The sequence below is a fragment of the Pseudozyma flocculosa genome (assembly GCF_000417875.1).
Source record: "Pseudozyma flocculosa PF-1 unplaced genomic scaffold scaffold00008, whole genome shotgun sequence".
Lineage (NCBI taxonomy): Eukaryota > Fungi > Basidiomycota > Ustilaginomycetes > Ustilaginales > Ustilaginaceae > Pseudozyma > Pseudozyma flocculosa.
In genome coordinates, this window is record NW_006920876.1 from 193,974 (window position 1) to 203,590 (window position 9,617).

At 65.7% G+C, this 9,617-nt stretch overlaps 5 protein-coding genes across 5 annotated transcripts; 2 read left to right on the forward strand and 3 right to left on the reverse strand.

The window, feature by feature from the left end:
• Positions 1-734: 734 nt before the first annotated feature.
• PFL1_02768 (uncharacterized protein) lies at positions 735-1,985 on the forward strand (the record flags this gene model as incomplete). The annotated part of the gene is made up of 2 exons (XM_007880283.1): positions 735-1,506; positions 1,642-1,985. The coding sequence occupies 2 exons, from the start codon at positions 735-737 to the stop codon at positions 1,983-1,985; spliced, it is 1,116 nt and encodes a 371-aa protein (XP_007878474.1).
• Positions 1,986-2,003: 18 nt separating this feature from the next.
• Positions 2,004-2,926, reverse strand: PFL1_02769 (uncharacterized protein; the record flags this gene model as incomplete). Its single annotated transcript, XM_007880284.1, has 2 exons — positions 2,004-2,344; positions 2,449-2,926. 2 exons carry the CDS (start codon positions 2,924-2,926, stop codon positions 2,004-2,006), a joined length of 819 nt encoding a protein of 272 aa, XP_007878475.1.
• A 719-nt stretch (positions 2,927-3,645) lies between these two features.
• PFL1_02770 (uncharacterized protein) lies at positions 3,646-5,383 on the forward strand (the record flags this gene model as incomplete). The annotated part of the gene is made up of 5 exons (XM_007880285.1): positions 3,646-4,072; positions 4,182-4,779; positions 4,872-5,033; positions 5,138-5,232; positions 5,328-5,383. The coding sequence occupies 5 exons, from the start codon at positions 3,646-3,648 to the stop codon at positions 5,381-5,383; spliced, it is 1,338 nt and encodes a 445-aa protein (XP_007878476.1).
• Positions 5,384-5,637: 254 nt separating this feature from the next.
• Positions 5,638-6,661, reverse strand: PFL1_02771 (uncharacterized protein; the record flags this gene model as incomplete). Its single annotated transcript, XM_007880286.1, has 4 exons — positions 5,638-5,757; positions 5,845-5,963; positions 6,070-6,258; positions 6,349-6,661. The coding sequence occupies 4 exons, from the start codon at positions 6,659-6,661 to the stop codon at positions 5,638-5,640; spliced, it is 741 nt and encodes a 246-aa protein (XP_007878477.1).
• Positions 6,662-7,306: 645 nt separating this feature from the next.
• On the reverse strand, positions 7,307-9,093 carry PFL1_02772 (uncharacterized protein; the record flags this gene model as incomplete). The annotated part of the gene is made up of 2 exons (XM_007880287.1): positions 7,307-7,670; positions 7,775-9,093. 2 exons carry the CDS (start codon positions 9,091-9,093, stop codon positions 7,307-7,309), a joined length of 1,683 nt encoding a protein of 560 aa, XP_007878478.1.
• Positions 9,094-9,617: the final 524 nt, after the last annotated feature.

The following is a 9,617-nucleotide window of genomic DNA, read 5'->3' on the forward strand; positions in this document are numbered from 1 at the left end:
GGGGTCAGATGCGGGGTGTCGGTGAGGGTCGACTCGCGGCTACGAGACTGCAGTCTCGGGGGGGATTGCTTGGCGGTGACGGGGGCTGTCAGGTGGCATCGAAGGAAAGAACAGAGTGCGAGTGGTGAGGGTCGCTGTAGGCGGGCGAGTGGGCGGTGGTGGTGGTGGTGGTGACACTACTCTGGCGGGTGGCGGAGGATGCCGTGTGACGGTGGCCCGGGCCGCCTTCCGATCCTCGCTCTCTCTCTCTCTGCCCCTCTCTCTCTCTGCCCCTCTCTCTCTGCCACACTCAGCTCTCTGCCCCGCTGGCCAGCCTGGCCTCCACCTGCTGGCTGGGGGTGAGGGTCGGCCTCGCCTCGGTGCGGGCGGGCGGGTCCTTTTCCCCACCCCCTCTGAGCCGGGCTGGCGCATGCACGCACGGCCCTCACACTCTCAAACTCCTCACGCCGTCGTCTTTTGTTCTCCTGCTCGCCTCTGGCCTTGGCCTCACCTCCGACTTGGCGCCCGGCATCTTCCCGACGTCGACCACACTACGACGGCGACTGGCTGACTCGAAATGCACTGATTGCACAGCGCTCCGCCCGAATCAAGCAGCTGGCTGTCCCCGTCTCTGTTCTTTCCCAAGAAGAACCTCTCCGCGGCTCGCCTTCCGCCCCTTCGACGACGACCACCACCCCGGTTCGAACCCTTCTAGACGACGGCCCCGCTACCTTCGCCTGTTCCCGCCTGCCAAGATGCCGCCCATGGACCTCGCCGACGACAAGGTCCTCATCGTGAGCGGCAAGGACATTTCGACGCTCTCGCTCGAGATCCCGCTCTCTTCCATTCTCTCAAACCAGGCCGACGTGTTCCGCATGCTCTCGCTGCCCTCGGCGGCCATCGCACCTCAGGATGCGGCGCAGTGCCCTCCGCGGATCGGTATCAACGCCCCCCACCACACGGTCCTCTTCATGCCCGCCAGCTCCGAAGGCACCACCAGCGTCAAGTGCGTCTCGGTGCCAAAGCCGTCCGAACCGCTGCCGGCTGGCGTGCCTGGCGGCATCCCGGGCACCACGCTCCTCTTTCACACCAAGAGCTCGAGGGTGAGGGCCGTGGTCAACGCTGCCGAGCTCACCGCCATCCGCACCGCTGCCGGAAGCGTCGTGGCCAACGTGCTCGCCATCCCACCCGCCAGCGAGCGCGGTCGCAGCGTCCGCAACGTCGTCGTCTTTGGAGGCGGGATGCAGGCCTTCTACCACGCCTGGCTGCTGTGCAGGGTCTACGACGGCATCGCAAAGGTCACGTTTGCTTTGACCCGCGGCAAGGAGCCCTCCGCGTCGACCAGGGACAGCATCCGGCGCCTGCAGAGCGTGCTCCAGGGCGGCCAGGTCGCAGTCGAGTGGAGCGACCAGGTCGAGGCCAAAGTGCGCGAGGCCGACATCGTCTGCTGCTGCACGCCGTCCGACAAGCCCCTGCTGCAGACCGAATGGGTCAAGGACGGCACCCACTTCAACATCGTCGGCGCATGTGAGTGTCGACCGCGCAAACTCGAGATCGACGAAGAGTCGTTTCCCCCCGCTCAATGTTCCTGTCTACCCCCCTCCCCCCCCCCCCCCCCCCCCTCCCCTCCTCTCCCTCTCTGATCACGCCACCTGCGGACAGACAAGCCGCACATGGTCGAGCTGCCTGCCTCGCTGGTCCAGCTGGCAACTGCAGGAGGCTCGCTGGTGGTCGACTCGGCCGAGGCATGTGCCAAAGAGGCCGGCGATCTCATCCAGGCCGACGTTGCCGAAGAGCAGCTGGTGGAGCTGGGGACGCTGGTGCCCGACACGGTCGAGGACTGGAAGCGGGTCCGCTCCTGCCCTGCGTGGAAGCGCGACGAGAGCGCGAGGGGCATCAGCATCTTTAAGAGCGTCGGTGTCGGTGTCCAGGACGTTGCCGTCACGGCCATGTTTGTCGACGAGGCGGAGAGGCGGGGCGTCGGGCAGAGGGTCGACTTCTTCTGAGCGGTCGTTTGCTGTGAGCTAGAGGCGCATCTCGATTGCGGTGGCACAGAGCATGATGAACGACTCGATGTACGAGAAATACCGGCTGCCTCGCGGTAGGTCGCTTTGAGCTTGGCACTGCTCGTCGTCGAGAGTTGCCAGCAGGCCGGCCGTCTCGCAAGGATGGAGGTAGAAGCACGGCAGGTCAGTGAAGGGATGCTGCCCTTGACTGAGTGGCGGGAAACGAGCTGCAGCGCTGCTGTCCTTCCCTTCGCTGCCGCTGCTGGCGACTCTCTCGCCATGCAGCGCGCTGTCGAGGGTGCCAAAGCCGTGGAGGAGCGAGCTGGAGGTGAGCTCGTCGAGGGACAGCGGTCGCCCCTCTGCATTGAAAGAAAGAGGAGGCAGTGGGACAGGGGGGTTTGTTGCTCGTCGTCAGTCCGCAGTCGCAGCAAGGGGAGAGCTGAGAGGGTTCGCACACACTGACCCATCGTCGTGGCTTGGAAGTAGAGAACGGGGACGCGCCAGGTCGACGACCATGCTATCGTCTGGTGCAGCCGGACCGGGACGCGCATCCGCGGCGAAGGCTTCACCGTGGCCTCATCGTCGACAGCATCGAGCCATCCGCCGGCGCCCAGCAGATCCTCGTCCCCACCAGCGGGAGACACGAGGGGCGAGATGTCGAGATGCACGGCCAGCTCGGCGCTCCGGACCAGCCCGCCCCGGGGAGGGGCGGCATGGTAGACGCTGCGGTTGCGGGCGCCGCTGCACCAGGACCAGCCCCCAGCGTAGAGCTCGGCGCCAAGCCGCTGTCCTTCGGCATCACCGTCGCTGCCCGGTACTGCCTCCGGCGCCGCCGCTGCCGCTGCGGAGCGTTGGCCGAGGTAGGCCAGGCAACCCGCCTCGAAGTCGGAATAGCCTATCCGTCCATCGCCGGTCGTCGCACCGGGGCTCTCATTTGACATGCCTGGCGCGGGCCCAGCCCGTCGGTCCTCCCAGTGACTTGAAGAGGGTCGAAGAGGTGCTGTCGCAACGAAGAAATGGAAGCACAGAGAGAGAGAGAGAGGAAAGAGAGAGAGGGGAAGCAAGGCAAGGCGGGCAGCGAGCGAGCCAGGTCCTCGGGGTGCATCCGAAAACTGCTGGCTGGCTGGCCGAGAGGCGCTTGACAGAGAGAGGGCGGGCGCGCGCACGGGTCACTCGACTCGAATCCGGGTGGCCTGGCCTCCCTCGCCTGGACCAGGCGCCCCCGGCTTGCCCTCGCAGAGCGCCCGCCAAAGCAACACACGAGCAAGCAGGCAGGCGGTGCGTGGACGGGGCCTGGCTTGGGCGTGGCCTGGCCCGGCAGCCAGGAGAGCGAGAGCGCCGCCGCATCCCTCGCTCCTCGCCCGTTGCTATCCCCGCGTGCTTCCACTCTGCCTCCGTCTCCGCCATCCATCCACCCATCCACCGCCACCGGCACCGCCCGCCGCGCTCTTTGCCCTTCGTACCAATTCTCACAGCCAGGCGGTCCACCGGAGAACAATCGCCGCGGAGACAGCCCGACGCACTCTCATCGAACAGCAGCCCCATTGGCCCCGGCCCGTCCGACCGCCTTCTCAGCCCTCGATATCTTCATCTCGGCCCGGCCCGTTCCTAGTCGCCCCCTCGCTCGCTCCTTCGCCGCAGCACCGGCTCTCTGCCCGCCATGTCGACCTCGCTGCCTTCCAAGGCATCCAACAACCTCCTCTCGGTCAACTTCAACCAAGACCACAGCTGCGTGGCAGTCGGGACGAGGAGGGGCTACTCGATCACCAACTGCGAGCCATTCGGCCGCGTCTACTCCAACCCTTCGGGACCCACGTCGCTCGTCGAGATGCTCTTCTGCACCTCGCTCGTCGCGCTCGTCGCCACCTCCGACAGCGACCCCAAGTCCAACGCCAGCCCGAGGCGCCTCCAGATTGTCAACACCAAGCGGCAGTCGGTCATCTGCGAGCTACTCTTCCCCACCGCCATCCTCGGCGTCAAGCTCAACCGCAGGAGGCTCGTCGTCGTCCTTGAACAGGAAATCTACATCTACGACATCAGCAACATGAAGCTCCTGCACACCATCGAGACCAGCCCCAACCCCATGGGTGAGCCAGGCCGCGCGGGGCTCGGATCCGCATCGGAACCTGTGAAAGAACACCACAGCTGATCCGTCCACCCGTGTCCCTCCCCTTGCACCGCTCCTCTTTCCTTCAGCGATATGCGCGCTGTCGCCGTCGTCGGACAACTGCTACCTCGCCTACCCGTCGCCGGTCCCTTCGCCCACATCGCCATTTGCCAACTCGTCGGCCAACTCGTCGTCGTCGGCGTCCGGCTCGTCGTCGTCGTCGCCCGGCGATGTCCTCATCTTTGACCTCCTCTCGCTCTCGGTGACCAACATCATCCAGGCGCACAAGTCGCCCATCTCGGCGCTCGCGCTCAACTCGACGGGCACCATGCTCGCCACCGCCTCGGACAAGGGCACCGTCATCCGCGTCTTTTCGGTCCCTGCCGCGCAGAAGCTCTACCAGTTCCGGCGCGGCAGCTACCCGGCCCGCATCTACAGCATCAACTTCAACGCCGTCAGCACGCTCCTCTGCGTCAGCTCCGACACCGAGACCGTCCACATCTTCAAGCTCGCTGCAGCTGGGGCCAAGGGCGCTGCAGGTGCCAAAGGGCCACCGGCGGGAGTATCGACGCCGAGCATCTCGAGCTACGATGGTAGCGAGGCGGGCAGCCCGACGGGGAGCAGCAACGGGAGAAACGGAGGGTACGAGGCGTTCATCGACGGCAAGAAGAAGAGCGGAGGTCTGAGGTGAGCGGCAGCGCCGCAGCGGGTCGGGCTTGGGAGTGCGCATTGTGTACTGACCGGCAAAGGCCCTCCCTCCCTACTCAACCTTGTCGCAGTGGCACGCTCAAGAGGCGGTCGATGGCGCTCGGGCGCGGCATGGCAGGGTCAGTGGGAGGCTACCTGCCCAACACGCTGACCGAGATGTGGGAGCCGAGCCGCGACTTTGCCTACCTCAAGCTGCCGTCCCAGGGCGTCAGCTCCGTCGTCGCCGTCAGCTCGTGAGTCTGGCCCCTCTCCTCGACTCCGCCCCGTCCGCCCGCCCTGCTTCGACCCGCTGACCTTTGCGCCCGGCACGTACGCATGGCACCGCCGCGTCGACCAGGACGACACCACAGGTCATGGTCGTCACGTCCGAGGGCTACTTTTACTCGTACAACATCGACCTCGAGCACGGCGGAGAGTGCACGCTGATGAAGCGTGAGTGGCCGGGGGCGGATCAGAGCGGCGACTGGCCGGCATCAGGACGCGAGCGGCTGACATCTTGCGCCCCTGCTGTTTTTGGGTCCGATCAGAGTACTCGCTGCTGGAGAACGAAGAGAACGGCAACGGCGCCGAGGCCAGCGAATGAGGCGGGCAGGCTACGAGCGCAGCGCGGCGCAGCGCAGCGTGATGCGAGCGGTGCGTGCGCAGAAGGGCGGCGGTCAGATATCCACACCATCCCATAGCATCGCGCATCCTTTGGAACATCGTCTCTGCCTGTCACGGCTGTGCCCGAGAGACCAGGCTCGCTCGGTCCGAAGGGCGCAAGGCTGTGGGCTGTGTGCGGGGTACAAATACAGGCGAGATGGCGACTCGACGAGCGAGGCATCTCGTCGGTGCGGGTCAGATGGGCAGGACGGGGGCGGGTCGGTCGTCTCTCCTCCTTTCCTCTTTTGCGACGGCGCTTTCGAGGTGGGCGAGCTGCTGGTCGAGGGTGATGAAGAGCTGGGAGAGGGTGTTGATCTGCCCGTCGCGCCGCGGTCGTGGGGTGGGGGAGTGGTCAGTTGCCATTTGTCTGCGAGGAAAGGGGAGGCGAAGGTGGAAACGCACAAAGGAGTGGTATCGTTCGACGATTTGCCACGCCCTCTTTTGGCGGTTGGCAAACGCCTTTTCCTCTTCCGCGTCGAGGTTGAGGAGGTTGACGAGTCGTGGGGCCAGTTTCTCGCATTCTGCCTCGGCCAGTCCCATCAATCTTCGAGGAGATCGTCAGTCATGCCCCGTATCCGAAACGCAGTCGCCACGATGGCGGGGGGGAGACCAGGGAGGACAACGTACGGTCGAGTGCGCGGGCATCGACGACGTTGCGCCTGTTGAGCTCCTGCACCTCCTGCAGGTCCGCGAGGGCTTTGACGAGGTCGGGCTCCATTTCGAGACAGAGGGCGAGTTGGGCGTCGTAGGCCATCGTACTGGCGTTGACGTCGGCCGCGTAGAAGCCGAGGTTGAGGAGCGACGACGTCTTTTGCCCTGTTCCCACACCGCCTCATCGGCCGGCACGCGTACGTGCAAGGTCAGCTCTGGTTCCAGCGTTCAACGGCAGGGAAAGGCGGCGCTCACAGTCGTGGAGGAACCGTCGTAGTGCGCGGTCGCCGCTGACGATGTGGGCTAGCTGGCTTTCAATCGACGACAGGCGGCGTGTGGCACTCCCCATCCACATCCCCGTTGCCGTTGGCGTTGCCTCACCGCTCGGTGTCGACCGCGGAGGCAGCAGCGCCGTGGATTCCCCCGTCGTCAGGGCGTAGAGCGCATTCAGACGCTGTGTCGCCGAGACGAGCGGCGTGATGCTCCCTGTCGACTCGGTGTGTTGCTGTGGCGCTGCCGAGAAGGAGGACAAGGGCGAGGAGGAGGACGTTCCTGCTTGGTTTGACATCGTAGACGTGGGGTTGGTGGTCGCAAAGCCGGTGGTGATGGTGGTGGTGGTGGTGGTGGACAGGACAGAGAACGGAGGAGGGAATCTGCATGTGGAGACCAACACGGCGCGGGTTGCTCGCTCGGGCCGTTCCCCCGCCAAAGCACATTGATCCATGCACGCCCCTCCTCGCCTCGACTTTTCCCTTCCCAACGACCCACCTGGCCATTCCTGTCGCTCTCAGCAACACTCGTCTTCCCGCAGCCTCCATCCGTCTTGCTACCGCCGCCTTGCCGCCCAGCATCCGGAGCAGCGTGCGACCAAGGTGTCGACGTCAGGGGCCGGCGAGCCTGCCCAGCCCGGTCGCAATCTCCCCCCACCTCTTCGACCGCTTCAGGTACCATCTCCCACAGGCAGGGCAAAGACCGGCACAAGGATATATTCTAGAGGCAGGGCAGGGCAGAGATCGAGCAATAACTTATGTACAGCCCAGCAATGGCTTTACGTCCCGAGACAAGAACGGATGGCAGCAACAGGACCGCAGCGGGTAGCGTCCGGCCGGCCGGCCCGCGCACCTCACGCAGGCAAGGAGTGAGAGGGGCAGACTCGAGCTGGCCCCGGTCTCGCCGCAGCGCATCGACGGCGATGGCCGCGACTGCGACCACCTTAGTGGCCGTACTCCGGCGGCGTCTCGTCGTCGCGCGAGACGACGCCGAGCTTCTGCGCCATCTCGGGCGTGAGGGTGCTCCTGGGGCCGTGGTAGAAGCGGTGGGCCCACACGACGTACCAGATGCCCGCGAGGAGCAGCACGCCCATCATAATGACCCAGCTGTAGTTGAACGTCGTCGCGGCGATCGGCTTGACGGTCGGGATCGAGAGCAGCGTGCACTCAAACACGGTCCACACGATGGCGACGGCGTTGACCGTCTTGCCCAGCAGGCCGCGGCCGAGGAAGAACGGACCGGGCTTGAACTGAACGTCCGGGTGGTCCCAGTAGATCCAGCGCGAGACGATGGGCACGAGGTACGAGCTGGGGGTGGCAGCGGCGGTGGGCACGAAGCGGGGAGAGAAAAGAGGTCAGCATGCCGTGCGGCGGCGCGCGTAGATCGAAGAATGACCGCGAGGCCTGCTCACCTATCCATGCCGAGCGCGGCCAGAGCAAAGATGGCGCTGACGGCCGTGTACGAGGCAAAGGCGAGGCAGCCGAGGGCCATGCAGGGGATGACGACGAGCCAGACGGCGTTGACGGTGGTGTTGAAGCGCGGGCTGACCTTGGCAAAGAAGCCGCGGTCAGGCAGGCCGCCGTCGCGCGAAAAGGCGTAGAAGGAGCGAGCATTGGCCTGGAGGGCGGTGGTGACGACAAAGAAGGCGACCGAGCAGACAAACGGCCAGATGACGAGGAAGCCGACGCGGCCAGCCCGGAGGTACAGGACCTGGGCAAAGGCGAGACCGCCGGGCCAGGTGAGCGCATCCTGGTCGCGCACGTCGCCGCTGACAATAACCATGACAATGTTGAGCACCCATCCGATGCTGCCGGTGCCGGCGACGGCGACAACGATGGCGACGGGGGCGGCGATGGCGGCGCGCGAGACCTCCTCGGAGATGTGGGCGGTGGCGTCGTAGTCGGTCATGACGAACTGGACGCAGTACAGGCCAAAGAGGAAGGCGAGGCCGTTGTTGCCCCAGCCGCTGCCGTCGCTGACCTCGGTGAAGGTGTACGAGGCCGAGTGCATCTGGTCGAGGGGCGTCTTTGCGAGGACGACGATGATGATGATGAAGGTGATGCCCAGGTTGACAATGACGTAGCTCGAGGTGAGCTTGGCCAGCGTCTTGGTGCCGAGGCAGTTGATGACGCCGTGGAGGAAGAGCAGGCCAATGTAGAGGCCGACGGTGGCGCCCGTCGTTGCGACGAAGCGTCCGTTGGTGATGACATACGCCCAGGCGTAGATCATCTGGGCCAGGCCGTACTCGGTGCCCGCGATGCCGGCAATCTGTCCAGTGAAGTTGAGCCAGCCGGTGAGCCAGGCGACCCAGGCACGCTGGCCGCGCGGGACGAGCAGGCCCGAGGCCGAGTAGAGGCCGCCGGCCGAGGGGTAGGCGGAGACGAGCTCAGCAATCGAGAGACCGAGGCACATGTTGAAGCAGGAACCGATGAACCACGTCCAGACGGTCGAGGCCGGGCCGCCGAGGACGAAGGGGCTGTTCCAGGTGGTGGCGACCGACGAGACGAGGCCCATGATGGCGAAGGCGTACGAGATGGTCGAGAAGCTCTTGAACTCGCGGGCAAACTCGGACTTGTGGCCCATACGCTCGGCGAGCATGGCATCGTCGTCGGTCATCGGCGCCGGCTGGTGGCTGACCCGGGCGCCATCGGAGCTGGGGCTGTCGACGGCCGACTTTTCGACGCGAGCGACAGCCTCCGACGACTTCTTGGAGGTGATCGAAGCCGACATCCTGATCGCGAGGACACAGGACGGGGGAGGAAGGAAGGGGGCAGGGGGAGCGAGAGGGGACGAGTCTAGGTGGACGGAGCGTCTCTGTAGGGTGAAGCGCCGGTGGTTGACGAAGGAGGAAGTGCGGGGTGAGGGAGGATGAGGCGGAAGGGGAAGGGAGAGCGACGGAAAGGGACGGGAGGGAAGGTGTTATAGGAGGAGAAGGAGGATGGGTGGTGGCCGCGAGGTCGGGAGGGGACGACGACGGAGCGGGGTAGGAGTTGTCGTCGGGGAGCGGTGTCGGCGGTGGATGGCAGGCACAGGGCGGTGGGATGACGAGAAGATGCCATCCGTACCAGGGCGTGATGGGCGGAGCAACAAGGCGTTTGCAGCAAACCGCAGGCGGCAGCAGCAGCAGCAGCGAGATGGCAGGTGACGGGCGAAAAAAAGAAAGAGGCCGCAGTGGGGTACCAAGGCGGCACAGGGAGGAGAGGAGAGGGGGGCAGGCAGCAAGCAGGGCGAGGGAGGAGAGAGGGAAAGCGAGG